General features: G+C 33.7%; 2 protein-coding genes across 2 annotated transcripts in view; both read right to left on the minus strand.

Annotated features, from left to right (window-relative positions):
* Window positions 1-17235, minus strand: part of LOC127726325 (cyclin-G2-like) — a 486290-nt gene that overhangs the window by 412366 nt on the left and 56689 nt on the right. The gene's annotated exons all lie outside the window — the stretch shown is intronic.
* LOC127726329 (vascular endothelial growth factor C-like) lies at window positions 1011-16284 on the minus strand. The gene is made up of 6 exons (XM_052233654.1): window positions 16133-16284; window positions 9860-9956; window positions 8440-8487; window positions 7952-8139; window positions 5806-6095; window positions 1011-1488 (listed from the first exon to the last, which is right to left on the minus strand). Exons 1-6 carry the CDS (start codon window positions 16193-16195, stop codon window positions 1275-1277), a joined length of 900 nt encoding a protein of 299 aa, XP_052089614.1. The 5' UTR covers window positions 16196-16284; the 3' UTR covers window positions 1011-1274.

Consider the following 17235-nt stretch of genomic DNA (forward strand, 5'->3'; position numbering starts at 1 on the left):
ATACAGAAAAGGAGTATTTGTGTGAAAAGAATGAATCTTGAAAGATAAAAATTTGAAATGATGGTTGTGGAGGTACTGAAAATAAAAAAAAAAAAGAAAATATGAGAAAATTAATTGTTACGAATCTTGTTTTCTTGCTACATCGCAAAATAAGTAAAGGAAGAGGTATAATAAGAGCTATTATATGGCGGTGTAAATTGCAAAAAAAAAAAGTTAACTTATTCAAGCCTTTCGAAAGTATACTAATGGTATTGATAAAGGAAAACACGTTTATATAATCTGATCAATTGTGACGTCATAGACTTGTAGAAATTTATGTATTTGATCTAAAATAGCCATTTCATGAACAGTTTTTTATTGAAATATATACGAGAAAAACTGCCACTTTTCGATTGCGCGTGCTTGTCTCTGTATTTATATAGTCATATTTCGAAAGACTTCTCGATGGATTACAGCAGTATTCCACTTCTATCCGCTACTTTCCGCTATATAAATGATATCCTCTCACTAGACGATTCAAAAGTTTGGTGACTATGCAGAATGCATCTATCCCATTGGACTTGAAATAAAGGAAACAACAGATATATGCAGATAAATCTGTCTCATACCTTGACTTGCATCAAGGATTTGACAATGAGGGTCGGTTGAGAACAAAGCTTTCCAAATGTGAACTTTCCATTTCAATGAAACAACATTCCAGCAGCGCCAATATATGGAGTACATATCTCCATGTTGTTACGATATATCAGAGCTTGCATTTCCTATTATGGATTTTCAAAACGTTAAGGACGCCGTCACGAGTGGGTTGACCAAAATAGATGACGACGGATATGTTCCAATTGTCTTAACCACAATCTCATACTTATTCTCTCGAATGTGACCTACCGAATTAGGCTTATCACCGGGTCTGTATCAACTTTGGGATTTAAAATCATCGATCACACAAGATGTAGTGTACTTATAGTGAAATGTTTGCTTCATCGGAAGACATGAAGACAAAACTCTGCAAATAATAACTTCCTTTCAATTTATTTACCTGAAATGTTTACAATCTCGAAATGACATCAATGAACGTCATCCATGCAGTCATAAGATAATAAGGCATATACTGACATAATAAACAATTATATTACCCTTTTGATGTTATATAAGGAAAGACATATGTGGCTAAATAATTGGCAACCATGTGAGACCCTATGTCTCTCTGAATAAATATTTTTTTCTAAATCACAAGGATTGCCATTCTGTAATTATCTACGTTCCTCTATATATAGCTACCGCCGACCGAAAAAACATCTACAAGTGTTGCCCCATCTTCTCGGGGTCCATCCATGAATACAGTTCATAGAAGAACACCCTTGTGGTGCTGGCGAAGTCGTTGTCGTCGTCGTCGGTACTGGTCGTTCTTCGTTTCCGGATAGAATATTTCTCAACTCTTCTCTTTCTTCGTCCGTCATTTCGCTCATGATAGTCTGGCGGAGGGCGCATCTATGAAAGTACACAAAAGGATGTTATTTTACTTATGATCGTAAGGTCCTAACGATCTTAATAGAAAATAATAAAATAGTCCTTTCAATAAAGAATGAAACGGAGACCTATATAGTTGCTAACACCCACGACATCTCCTTATTTTTTATATTATTATGGCATTTATAACCTTTAATCCCCTCCTTTTTTTAAAGCTAGTACGGATGACAAAAATTGTTGCAGATCGGGAAAAAAAATTAATTTCAGCTGCAGATTGTCCTTCTCCGTTCCGCTCAAAAGCACTACAGCTTACGAGATAATAGCAAAATAATAAAATTTTAAGGTTTATAACTCCAAATATATTGTCCAATTTTTCTAAAAAAAACTTTAAGGTCGATAGAATTTGACCTGTTGATTGTATTTTAACCCTGTCAGGTTTGCCTTAACTGCTTTAGTTAACACTAATGCTAAAAATTAAAAAGACGAAATGAAATGATACTTTGGCGAATGATATCATTGGGGTCAAAAAACTGTAAAAACTATATGCCAAACTACCAATAATATTCGGGTTGAACAAGGAAGACGTTTTATTTTGATGTATATATAGAATAGAGAATTGAAACGGGGAATGTGTAAAAGAGACAACAATCCGACCAAAGAGCAGAAGCGGGCTTCAGCTGGCCCCTAATTATGTATACTAGTTATGCGAAATGGACGCCACACTTAACTCTGAGACATACAAATGAACCAAAAGTTTAAAAAAACACACAATATTAACAAAGGCTAGAGGTTTCTGACTTGGGACAGGCGCAGGGGTTAAACATGTTTTATGAGATCTCAACCCTCCCCCTATACATCTAGTCAATGTGTCATAAACAAACACACAGCAAAACTCGCAGTAAAACTCAGTTTAAAAGAAGTCCGAGTCTGATGTTAGAATAGGTAACAGAAGAAACTAAGCAAAATGACAATAATAAACATAAATTAACAAAGGACTACTAGCAGTTACTGACATGCCAGCTCCAGACTTCAATTAAACAGATTGAAACATTATGTCTTCATCATATGAAAACCAACCACAATCCCCCCTTGTAGTATCATGCCATCATAAATTATACGAGAAGAATATAGCCCGTATCATGCCAAGAAATGGTTTTAGAATAAATGTGTTTATTTCCGATTCAAAGACTCTTTAATAACTTGACAACAGTATCGTAACTATATCCCTTGAACATAAGTCTGCTTAAAGGTTTGGTTGGCTTTAGAGGGGAATGACGACGTTGTTGTGCTTTGTATAGAATATTACCATAAAACACGGGATGTGAAATACCTGAACGTATAGGATGTCTGCATGTTGATTTATATTTACGAATGATGTCCTTGTAGCGATGATAAAATTCAGTAAAAGTTTGACAAGTTTGTGATATCGAAAACCCTGATGATATAATTTTTCAGTAATACAGAGATTCCTTTCGTTTAAATCAAATACGTTGTTACATACACGAGCGAATCGAACAAGTTGAAATTAACACTATACGATGATGCCAAGGGAACGTCACCATCTAAAACGTTGTTACATACACGAGCGAATCGAACAAGTTGAAATCAACACTATACGATGATGCCAAGGGAACGTCACCATCTAAAACGGATAATTATTACTAGGAAATGAAAAATCATCACGTCTATCGTAATTTTTAGTATTAAGCTTCCCGTTAGAGATATAGACATCAAGATCCAGGAATTGGCAATGTTCATCGTCAGTATTAGCTTTATTTAAAGTAAGTTCAACTGGATAAAATTCTTTAGTGTATACATACTAAAGTCGTCATTGTTGAGAGCCAAAATATAATCCAAATATAAAAAAAGTGTTATTAAATTTGAATCAGATGTTGTTTCGATGGGTCTTTGTTGATTTAAGAGATAAATTTTGCTCATTGTTGAAGGCCGTACGGTGACCTATAGTTGTAAACTTCTAGGTCATTTGGTCTCTGGTGGAGAGTTGTCTAATTGGTAATTATTCTATATCTTTTTATTTTTGTATTACATTTATCGGTGTTCCCACTGTCTGTATGATCACTCTGCTCAACTCTTCATAAAATTGCATAGCATGTCTTTGTGACGTCAAATACGTTAACCTAGCATATATATAACTTTGACCCGGACATATCACCAACGTCATAATGAATGAACCGACGTTGATAATTTTGACCCCAACTAATCAGTCATCTTTCGGTGTTTCTAGATTCTCTAATGCACACTATACACATACAATCCGATAAATCGATTATCAGATTTTCATCATATTTAAATTGTAAAATATCAGCTGCTCGGCACAATATGAAGACTTGTTTAACTTGTTCGCTGCCCTCACTCGACAAAAAGCTTCATATTGTGACTCGCAGCTGACATTTTACATAATTATATATGACTATAAATTTTCTGTTTTCTCATTGGCTAAAAGCATAAGAAATCCTCTTTGATAAAACATTATATTCACCGCGGTAATAATCACGAGAGGTTAATATAAGATTTGGAACAGCGTCCGTGTACCTAAATACAGATATTCCAATGCAACGTCAATGACGTAGGTTTATGACGACAAGTAAATTCCCGCTTTTTTTTCTTTTTCTTCTTGTTTTCGGTGTATTTTTTCTCTTCTTCTTGTTTTTGGTGTATTTTTTTTAGGAAACTTTATTGAATATTTCAACTTATGAAAATTAGCAACTGCAAAAGCAGATGATATATTTAGCATAAAAACAGGGAGCAATTTTAAAAGTATCTTGAGCAAATACTAGAAAATTGGAGAAGGATAAAAAGTCATTTAATAAAACAATTGTTGACTTTTGATTTCAGTTAATACAATGATTTATCAACGCCAGAGATATGACATTCGCCGTCGGCCGTTGGCCTCGGTGAATATCATATCTCTGGGGTTGATAAATCATTGTATCAACCTCATCAAAAATCAATAATTGTATAATATCAATATGCAGACAACCTGATAATCGGTACTTATCAGCCAGGACAAAAACGAATTCCTCGCCGAGTTCGTTTAGCTTATATTTGATACGAGAAAAAGGGCTATTATGGTTGTTGCTTGCATTAAAATATTCATTGCAGGAATAACCTTTGACAAACTTGGTGTACGTTTAAAAAAAATTGTCATCAAATTAAGGCAAATCATTTTCAGCCATTAAAAATAACATCAACATGGCCATTCCCGACTTTAATGTACATGTCCATGTTTAACTTGTTTAATCCTCCATTTAGCATGCATCGAAGTGATATAGTCTATAATTAACAATAATTATAGATTCTGGATTACCATCCATGATATCAATACTAGATTTCATTTTTATCTTTGTCCTCATAATGGAACCGTACAATTCCATTATCCAATTATTCATTCATTCTTTAGTCAATGGTCAACTGATGGTCAAGAAACGATAATGGCTTTGTCATCTGTCTGCATTCATGGTCATTTATGTATAATTATCACTTGTCCCTTGTTACTATTTATTGTGTATTTCATGAAAGTCGGTGGGAAATTGTTAGATTTCCGGAAGGACAGACATGTCAATAGTTAATATGAAAATCCGGGGAAACGGCAATGAATTATTTCAAAGGCATTTAAGATTTGAAATGTACGATTATAAATCGATGTTGTATTGTGTTATAGTGTGAAAAGGTACACAGCACTCTGGGACAGTATCTCCGATATAACATTTACTGAAATTATAGAAATTAGGTAACAAATTAGTTTCCTGCAGATAATTTTAGCTTGCCGTTTCAGTCTGTTATCGTATTCTTTACAACACTATTAATCCAGCTACACTAGCTGTAGCTCGTGTTTTCCTTGTCCTTTGTACTACAACGCAGGCTTTATAGTTATTTACTTATCTTTTACAGTGCTCTGATCGATAAGTATATGTTAGCATATACAACCTAACGAACTTTTTACCTATTTCTGAATAAAAATTTAATTCCGACCCCTTTTCCCCGAATGTGACCTACCGAATTAAACTTATCACCGGGTTTGTACATACATGAGCAACACGACGGATGCCACATGTGGAGCAGGATCTGCTTACCCTTCCAGAGCACCTGAGATCACCCCGGTTTTTGGTGGGGTTCGTGTTGCTCAGTCTTTAGTTTTCTATGTTGTGTTTTGTATATTGTTGTTTGTCTTTTTCCTTTTTTAGCCATGCCGTTTTCAGTTTATTTTCGACTTGTGAGTTTGAATGTCTCTTTGATATCTTCCGCCCCTCTTTAAATTGGTAGTCGTTGTACTATATCTGATTATGAGTTGTAATCTATCTTTAAGCTACAACTTACTCGCAGGTCGACTCATCAAAGCGAGCAAATCCAGTACATGGCTTTGTCTGTACACATTCACATTTGCAGTTGTTTTCCCGCCAAATATGTTTAGATGATGCACATGTTACACGATTTTTACAACGACATCTGCAGTCCCTTTCTAAATAGTCGTGGATATTTGGGTTGCAGTGATGGGCCTTCACACGACATCGTTGGTCACACTTTGTATGTCTCTCTACAGTGACTTCCTTCATTCCACCATACTGAAACTCGGGTGAACCCTGGTACGGCATGATGTTTTTGATGACCTGTAAATATTCAGTTCAAATATTTTAGAGTAACCAGTCCGTTTTCTTTACATCATTTATGAGACGTAATCGGTAACTATAAGGAATTTACAATCTGAATTTCATGCAACGTTCTTCTTCCAGTATGCTATTGAAAAAGTTAGTTTGTTTTGAATATAGTTGAAAACAAATGTTTGTCCCGATGGAAAGTCCCCCTCCCCCCCCCCCCCCCCCAAAAAAAAAGAACAGAAGAACAAATTAGTGGTATGTGCCCAGCACGGATACTAAGACACAACACTGATATGAAAGTCATTTTTCGGTTTGAATTTTTTCTTCTATTTTCTTCTGCTTATTAATACATTTTAGAAAAAGTCAATTAATGTAGTTAAAGATTGTGATTAACTCATATAGTAGGAATTTGAACATGTTTTTTTATTAAATTTTAATTCAAATTGTAATAAAATGCGCTGCGCGCAGCTTGATACGACCGCAGAGGTCGAACCCTGAACAGTTGGGGCAAGTATGGACACAACATTCAAGCTTGATACAGCACTGAATTTGGATTGTGATTAAATATTTGACACAGCGTAGGTTTCTGACACAGAATGAATGTGGTCTAAGAAATTAAAAAAATTTAATTTACCTATTCAAACCATATCATTATTATTTGCTTTTATATATAAATCAGAAATAACAAATTTAAAATGGAAAATTTTAAAGAAAAAAAAAGGAAACAAAAAAACCCTCCCCTAAATTTTTTGAACCCCCTTATGATTCATCACCCCCAAACTCAATCCCAACCTTCCCTTTTAGGTATGGTACCTTGCAGTACAATTTCAGAGAGATCCTTACACTTGAACACAAGTTATTGTCTGGAAACTAGAAAAATGCTTGTTTTAGGCCCCTTTTTGGCCCCTTATTCCTAAACATTTAGGGCAATTACCCCCAAACTCAAACCCAGCTTTCCCTTCGTGATATGGAACCTTGTAGTACAATTTCATAAAGATCCATACACTAACACACAGGTTATTGTCCTGAAACTAGAAAAATGCTTGATTTTTGCCCCTTTTTGGCCCCTAATTCCTAAAATTTTGAGGCAATTACCCCCCAAAATCAAGCCCAGCCTTCCCTTTGTGGTATGGTACCTTGCAGTACAATTTCAGAGAGATCCATACACTTGAACACAAGTTATTGTCTGGAAACTAGAAAAATGCTTATTTTTGGCCCCTTTTTGGTCCCTTATTCCTAAACGTTTTGGGCAATTACCCCCAAACTCAATTCCAGCTTTTCCTTTGTGATATGGAACCTTGTAGTACAATTTCAGAAAGATCCATACACTAACACACAAGTTCTTGTCATGAAACTAGAAAAATGCTTGTTTTTTGCCCCTTTTTTTGCCCCTAATTCCTAAATTTTTGAGGCAATTACCCCCAAAATCAATCCTAGCATTCCCTTTGTAATATGGAACCTTGTGGTACAATGTCAGAGAGATCCATACACTAACACACAAGTTATGTCTGGAAGTTACAAAAATGCTTATTTTTGGCCCCTTTTTGGCCCCTAATTCCTTAACTGTTGGTACCATAACCCCTAAAATCAATCCCAATCTTCCTGTTGTGGTATTGAACCTTATGGTAAAATTTCAAAGAGATCCATTCACTTAAACTAAAGTTAGAGTGCGAAAACCAATGTGTCTTCGGACGACGACGACGACGACGACGCCGGACGACGACGCCAACGTCATACCAATATACGACCGCAAAATATTTTTGCGGTCGTATAAAAAGGATAATCGAGGTTCTTAATTATTTTGTTACTGGAAATATTCCATTGGCATTTAATGACATTCCGCTGTCCTATCCAATATAGATATATACCCTGAAAGTAACCAATTCTGTTTGTACTGGCTCACAGACCAACACGTCCGAGGGACAACATCCTGAACATCTCTCAATACGTGTACATGGAGGCCATAACAAAACATTTGAGTCCATGTCTTTCGGTAACATAACTGTCACAAAGCGTGGTTCACAGCGATCATAAGATGCCAACCGAGCAGTTCCGACTGTAATATAAAACATTTTGGCTTATTTATTGATTTTTGTGGTTTTCTTTGTGCCACGAAGAGTTTTCAAATGAACTTGTCATTTATAATATTTTACCATAATATAAAAAATCTACGACTCAGAAATTGATTATTGTGTTACTTTTTAGACAATGTCATTTACACATATCACTGAATCTAAAAACTATTTTTTTTTTTTGTTTAACGGACTCAAACTGTCAAGTTAACAATTCATCAAATAATTATTTAACGTGTCAGAACATATAATTGTATAACTATTGACTAATGTTAAAGTATTACCTCCACTTATATGCATAGCATCCGTGTTGCCATCTTCATGCACCAAGTCTGAAACAAAAACATAATATGGTCACGAGTTTGAAAATTTCAATATATGTATTCAAAAATACTTCATAATGGTATCACATAAAAACTAGAGGCTCACCTGCATCTTCAACAATGGCCATTTTTTAAAGTAAAAATCAGCATAAAAGGTGATCAACAGTAATGTTTGGCACTTTTGTAGATCCTATCCTGCTGATCATTTTTCCCTTTCAAAGTTTCTATTTACCTATTATAGTTTTCAAGATAATAGGCAAAATATGCAAAAAAATGTAAAAGATTATCATTAAAGGGCAATTACTCCAAAACGAGTCTACTGAAGATTTCGGCCATTTTGGCTCATTTATAGATCATTTGTTCTATTTTAAGTTTCTATCTACCTATTGCAGTTTTCAATACAATAGGAAATAATGGGGAAATCGTCATTGAAGGGCAATAACTTCAATAAGGTGTCAACTAACGATTTTGGTCATGTTGACTTATTTGTAGATCTTGTCTTGTTGATCATTTTTGCCTAGAATTGTTTCTATCTATCTATTATAGTTTTTAAGATATGAGGCAAAAACGCAAAAAAATGTTAATAATCGTCATTAAAGGGCAATAACTCTAATAAGGAGTGGTCTGACGATTTTGGTCATGTTTGACTTATTTGTAGATTTTGTCTTACTGGTCACTTTTTGCTTTTAAAGTTTCTTTCTATCTATAATAATTTTCGAGATAATAGGGAAAACAAATTAAAATGGTAAAATTCGACATTTAAGGGCAATAACTCCTATCAGAAGTCGTCTGACACTTTTAACGCAAATAGACAATAGGTAGAGCTCAACATTTTGAACATGTTTTGCTCCTGTCAGAATTTCTATATTTATAGCGGTTTTCAAAATAATAGGCAAAACTTGCATTTTACAACCCTATGTTCTATTTTTAGCTATGTCGGCCATCTTGGTTGGCAAGCGGGGTGATTGTACACATTTTTTAAAACTGTATACCCCAATGATGATTGTGACGAAGTTTGGTTAAATTTGGCCCAGTAGTTTCAGAGTAGAAGATTTTTGTAAAAGTTAACAGACGACGACGGACGACGACGGACGTCGACGAAATACGGACGCTAAGAAATGAGAAAAGCTCACTTGGCCTTTTAGGCCAGGTGAGCTAAAACAGAAACCGTCATGCATGCCAGAATCAAGCTTTCATGTCTTGATGGGGTTTTTTTTAGGAAAATACTGATTTGCAGTTGTGTTTTGGCTAAAATGTGCTTGTTTAAGTTTGTTTCGCCACTTTAATAAATTTCGGTTCTTTTATCTTGTGTATCTATTTATAGATAATAAATGTGAATGTATAAAGCTAGAAATCATTAACGTTAAGGCCTGCAATTTACCGGAAACGTTGAGACGTGATCCATCTGGCATTCGTACAAAGTTGTGCAGGAAGTCGGGAGTACTCATAGAAGATCGGAGAATGTCCGGAGATATTGCCTGTAAAATGTAAAGCATAGTATTAATAAAAAGAGAGATATAAAACACTTCCACTGAAATAACGTTTCCATATAAAAATAAGGAGATTTGGTATGATTGCCAACGAGACAACTATCCACCAAAGTTCATATGAAGTATGAATTGGATGTACGCCATTATAGGCAACCGTACGGTCTTCAACAATGAGAAAAACCCATACCGTATAGTTGGTTATAAAAGGCCCCGACATGAAAAATATGAAACAATTCAATAGATTATTTATAACAAAATAATTGACGAAAAAACAAATATGACAGACATGAAACAACGACCGCCACCGAACTTCAGGCTCCTGACTTGGGACAGGCACATAAAGAAAGTGGCGGGGTTAAACATGTTTGTGAGCTCTCAACCCTCAATTGCTATGCAATTTTACGAAGAGCTATTAGATACAGACAAAGGGTAAAATCATAATAATTTCCATGAATGTTTCCCAAAACAAACTTGGTGGTTTACTTTACTTTATAATACAGTACTTGTGTTCAAACTTTACTCTTTAATACAGTACTTGTGTTCATACTTTACTCTTTAATACAGTACTTGTTGTTCATACCTTACTCTTTAATACAGTACTTGTGTTCAGTATTATCTTTAATACAGTACTTGTGTTCGGTATTATCTTTAATACAGTACTTGTGTTCGGTATTATCTTAAATACAGTACTTGTGTTCGGTATTATCTTTATTACAGTACTTGTGTTCGGTATTATCTTTTAATACAGTACTTGTGTTCGGTATTATCTTTAATACAGTACTTGTGTTCGGTATTATCTGTAATACAGTACTTGTGTTCAGTATTATCTGTAATACAGTACTTGTGTTCGGTATTATCTGTAATACAGTACTTGTGTTCGGTATTATCTGTAATACAGTACTTGTGTTCGGTATTATCTGTAATACAGTACTTGTGTTCGGTATTATCTGTAATACAGTACTTGTGTTCGGTATTATCTTTAATACAGTACTTGTGTTCAGTATTATCTTAAATACAGTACTTGTGTTCAGTATTATCTTTAATACAGTACTTGTGTTCAGTATTATCTTTAATACAGTACTTCTGTTCATACTTTACTCTTTAATACAGTACTTGTGTTCATACTTTACTCTTTAATACAGTACATGTGTTCAGTATTATCTTTAATACAGTACTTGTGTTCAGTTTTATCTTTAATACAGTACTTGTGTTCGGTATTATCTTTATTACAGTACTTTTGTTCGGTATTATCTTTAATACAGTACTTGTGTTCAGTATTATCTTTAATACAGTACTTGTGTTCATACTTTACTCTTTAATACAGTACTTGTGTTCAGTATTATCTTAAATACAGTACTTGTGTTCAGTATTATCTTTAATACAGTACTTGTGTTCATACTTTACTCTTTAATACAGTACTTGTGTTCAGTATTATCTTTAATACAGTACTTGTGTTCGGTATTATCTTAAATACAGTACTTGTGTTCAGTATTATCTTAAATACAGTACTTGTGTTCGGTATTATCTTAAATACAGTACTTGTGTTCGGTATTATCTTTAATACAGTACTTGTGTTCGGTATTATCTTTAGTACAGTACTTGTGTTCAGTATTAACCTTAATACAGTACTTGTGTTCAGTATTATCTTTAATACAGTACTTATGTTCAGTATTATCTTTAATACAGTACTTGTGTTCAGTATTATCTTTAATACAGTACTTGTGTTCAGTATTATCTTTGATACAGTACTTGTGTTCAGTATTATCTCTGATACAGTACTTGTGTTCAGTATTATCTTATCTTTAATACAGTACTTGTGTTCGGTATTATCTTTAATACAGTACTTGTGTTCAGTATTATCTTTAATACAGTACTTGTGTTCAGTTTTATCTTTAATACGGTACTTGTGTTCAGTATTATCTTTAATACAGTACTTGTGTTCAGTATTATCTTTAATACAGTACTTTTGTTCAGTATTGTCTTTAATACAGTACTTGTGTTCAGTATTGTCTTAAATACAGTACTTGTGTTCAGTATTATCTTAAATACAGTACTTGTGTTCAGTATTATCTTTAATACAGTACTTGTGTTCAGTATTATCTTGAATACAGTACTTGTGTTCATACTTTACTCTTTAATACAGTACTTGTGTTCAGTATTATCTTAAATACAGTACTTGTGTTCGGTATTATCTTTAATACAGTACTTGTGTTCGGTATTATCTTAAATACAGTACTTGTGTTCGGTATTATCTGTAATACAGTACTTGTGTTCGGTATTATCTTTAATACAGTACTTGTGTTCGGTATTATCTTTAATACAGTACTTGTGTTCGGTATTATCTTTAATACAGTACTTGTGTTCAGTATTATCTTTAATACAGTACTTGTGTTCAGTATTGTCTTTAATACAGTACTTGTGTTCAGTATTATCTTTAATACAGTACTTGTGTTCAGTATTATCTTTAATACAGTACTTGTGTTCAGTATTATTTTGTTAAAAAAAACCAGATATGAGTGAAATTTTAGAAGCTTTTTTATAACACTAAACAAAAATGGGATTTTCCAAATCACATGTCTATCTTTTATACAATGTGATCATTTTTAAAGTGTGCTACACGCGTCATTGGAAATTTATTGATACTGTAAAATATCAGCTTTTCGTCGAGTGAGCGAAGCGAACAAGTTCAAAAAGGCTTCATATTTTGTCGAGTAGCGGATAATAACAAATATGCTAAAAATCTGATAATCGATTTATCGGATTGTATTTGTGTTTTCATGATAGAAACATTTTCTTGGTTTCACCAGCAAACCGACAAAGGACATGAAAAGTTCGGGCTAATCTTATCAACGTCAGTTCAAACCATATGACGCCGGTGATAATTCGGTGACCATTGTGTTATTACGGCCGAGTCAATGTTTTTGACGTTCATGCCGTGCTCGCAATTTTAAGAAGAGAAAGTAGATACAAACAGAGGATAAAATCATAATAATTTTTATAACGTAATTTCGAAACCAAATTTATCAAATATGTTCGCGACATTTTTCACAGGAACTAAAGAACATCATTAATTCATATTTACAGTAATGATTTGTAACGTATGAGCACTTTTAAGTTGTGCCAAACAACCTTTTCCTACCATTACTTTGATTTTGTCAATATTCTTAATGAAAATAATCATTTTCATCACACTTTTCTCCAGAACCACTGAAGAGAAAAACATCATATTTGGTCGGCAGCTTAATAGTAGTGAGTTGTAAAATGTAAGCACTTTTCGTATCTGTTAAGACACCTCCTTCTTGTTTTTCGATACTAGTACTTAAAATTATGAGTAGACGATAACTTTTGCATTTTTTGTAAGCATAATTCAAAAACTAGAATATATCATTACAAACCATAAAAAATTTAATAGCAGTTTTTCCATATAAATAACATGATTTGATACAAAAATATCTTTCGAAAGAGAAACATTGTTTTACGTACCTCTTCATGGTATATAACACTCCTGGTCAGAACTGGGAACAAACTCGATTTAACTTTGAATTATTATGTTATGTGTGATGAATAATTTTATTACTTTTATAGTAATAAGAAAAAAGAAATACAATATCAATGACGAGGAGAAGGCAATAACAAGTTACCAAGGGCGACGGCGAGGGCAATAACAAGTTACCAACGGCGACGGCGAGGGCAATAAGAAGATACCAAAGGCGAGGGTGAGGGCAATAACAAGTTACCAGGGGCGACGGCGAGGGCGATAACAAGTTACCAATAGCGACGGCGAGGGCAATAAGAAGATACCAAAGGCGAGGGTTAGGGCAATAACAAGTTACCAAGGGCGACGGTGAGGGCAATAAGAAGATACCAAAGGCGAGGGCAATAAGAAGATACTAAAGGCGAGGGTGAGGGCATTAAGAAGTTACCAAGTCCGACGGCTATGAAATTACGAATCCGGAGTCGAAGAAAGAAGACACGCCACAACCAACAAATCTTAGCCGAAAAGACAAACCACAGACTACAAACTTAATAGAAAACAATAGATTGAACAACACGAAACCAGCGCAAAAAACCGCGGGTAGGCGAGAAAGCATGTAAATTTTTATTCAAGCTTGGTGATAAACGCAATTGATCCAATTTTTACTAACCAGGAGGTTTTTAACATTAGAAGACATTATAGTCCCTTGGGAAAAAGTCGACGCAAAATAAAAAAATAAAAGTCTGATATCAATATAAAAAGGTGATGTGGAATGATTGCCAATGAGACACCTATACATTAGAGGTCAAACGACGAGGGTGAAAACAACTATTGGTCATCGAACGGCCTTCAACAATGAGCAAAACCCAAAACCGTATACATGAACTAAGTTATAAAAGACCCCACCATGACATTAACTGATTGTTGGTTGCTTAACGTCCCCCATTCATGACAAGATGTGAAATAATTTAATAGAGTAAAACAACAGTCGGCTTTGTTTATGCTATAAACAATTAACGAAAAACAAATATGGCAGACAGCAACCAACTACAACCACTGAATTACAGGCTTATGATTTGGGACCGTCACATAAAGAATAAGAACCTCAATCCTCACATAACCTGTGACAGTGTTGAAACAGCACAAAAAGGACAAATTGTGAAAATCAGTTGTAAAGGGATTGACTAATCAGATCGACACGAAATACACAAAAATCATTAAATAAAGACACAAAAACATAAGACACCGATCTGAGAGTAACTCCAGTAAGTGACAGCTAGATCAAAGCGAATTTCAACTAATAAATAAATCATCTTTTCACAGACTAAACCATCAAGTACTACACATGTTTCTCTCTATTCTGAAATACGTATAGTATGGGAATTTTTTTTTCAAACTTTTTAAAGTGACAAATGGAAGGAGGTTGCATTTATGATGTCCAGTAAAACAACCTATTGGCGTTCTGTAAAACTATTGATATAATATGTACTTAAAACTTAATCACTAATAATATAAATAGTATTAAATTTATCTGTATAACATTTTATATTTACTGATCGAAGACATTCTTCAGTCGTTATACAAAATCAAAGTATTTTCGAATGTATCGTGCAGGCATGCATTATTCAGGCAAAAAAGTCGTGATTGTTAATACACTGTACGTAAGTATAATATCTAGGACAAGGCTGGTGTTCTTAAATAAATATTTACAAGAAAAAATAAAAAAGATAAGAACTGACGTAAACTGTTTACATGTTATCTACTATTCATTTTCAGCCTTATCAGTAGAACATTCTGGTAAAATAACAACATCAAGTTAATGTGTTTTCAATGCGTTCACTTTGTTTGGGATTTGGTTCAAGACGCTTATTTAAACCGAAAGAGGCTAATGGCCTTACTTTTAAACTATCTCCAGTTAATGAAATCGAATAAGATTAACCCAATTTATGATCTTTTTCTAAATATATATAAAAGAGAAATTTGTATGTACTTCTTACAAGTTGTATTTGTAGTGCATTACATATTCATTAAAACCCGAACTTTACACGGAAGGCCAAGGTGATAATAAAAACTCAAGTCGAAGAAAAACGTACAACGCCATGACATAAAAATCAACGCCAAGGCAAAAAACGAACAACGCCATGACATAATAATCAACGCCAAGGCAAAAAACGGAGAACGCCATGACAAAAAAATAAACTAAAGATTGAGCAACACGAAACCCACCATAAACCAAGGTTAATCTGAGGTGTTTTGGAAGGGTTAGCAGTTTCTTTTTCACACAGAACCATGAAAGGTATCGAAAGTCGTTACAATGAGACAAAAGACCAAATCTAAATATCTATAGAAATTAGTACAGGAGACGTGGTGCAAGAGTAAACAGATAGCAACCCATCATTATAAAACGTATTATGAATACGCATGTTTTATCTTATTTATTTCTACAATGACTCCTAAGAAAACTTGAATTGAACAAAAAATGGTAAAATGCAAAATACATTTAAAAGAATGAGGTGCATGCAAGTTATATGGTACCGATTTAAAACGTTTTCTTTTTTAACATTACAAAAAACATAGCTGCTTCAATCTAATATTTTAAATCAAAATCCTTTGTCTTTGGCAGTATATTTTCCCCCTAACCATAATTAAATGATAAAAAGAACTAGAACGAACATATTAAATCACTTACCAGTGCAAAAAATCCATTCTGTATAATGAAGAATAGAGTAGAAATAATATAACGACTTTCCATCGTTAAAGCTTTAATCGTTTGATGATTTTCAGAGGAGCGAGGTCCTCAAGTTGTTTAATTATGCATGCAGTGTTAAAGGGTAAAATTGGCCAATTGCTGTGCTGTGTTATCATTCGGAAAATATTACCACTGTTAAATCGAAATGGCGTAATTTTAAGCAAGATATGATATATATATATATATATATATAAACAGATAAACTATAATGAAGTTAGTGTCTGTTTGAATATATATATCAACAAATATTCTTATACGTGCTTGATATAAATGGCAATTCAATGATACAAACCAATTTATTGAAGTATGATATTTACACGATGTTCAACCAGCAAATACAGTGAAAAAAGTATGTGAAAAGTGTGAACCCAGACAATCTAAGTATTGTCACACTTAAACAAGATCTGAATTTTTTTAAGGGTGCTTATTCAAGAAACATGTTTATATTATCTAAACAGAAAAGATAACAACCATAAAAAAAACTTCATTTTTTGTGTCAAACTGGGCCTTAAAGTAGTATCGGATTAAAAACAAAAAATGGGATAGTTATTTATACTTTGCCGGTGACCGACCCTCTGTATTCAAGCCTACGAGTTTAACAAAATTTCCATCATTTGTAAGGACCGACAATTGTACACATGAAAAAACACTATTTATCTACGTGATTAGAAAGATGGCTAAATGATCGAATTTTGAAATTATTATAATGAATAATATGATTGCTCATACAAAATTAATGCTTCTGAAAATAATAGGGTCACAGTGATCGTTTCTTGCTACATTACAAATAGATACATTTACAGTATATTCTACCATAAGAATAAACTAGCTTGGGTACCTCACTTTTAAATCTTTGTGTTTTAATGAATCTAATAATGGTTATTGTCATGGATTACATCAATTGCCAGAGGATATGCATTTTCATTAAAATAAATCCCAACATTTCTGTAAAGATCTAAACATTTCAGTTGCAATCGAAGATGGCAAGAGACTCCAGTACTGCCGTAAATACCAAATTTTCTTTGAAGCAACCTACTGTTAAA

The sequence above is a fragment of the Mytilus californianus genome, unplaced genomic scaffold (assembly GCF_021869535.1).
Source record: "Mytilus californianus isolate M0D057914Y unplaced genomic scaffold, xbMytCali1.0.p SCAF_17, whole genome shotgun sequence".
In the NCBI taxonomy this organism is placed as follows: Eukaryota; Metazoa; Mollusca; class Bivalvia; order Mytilida; family Mytilidae; genus Mytilus; species Mytilus californianus.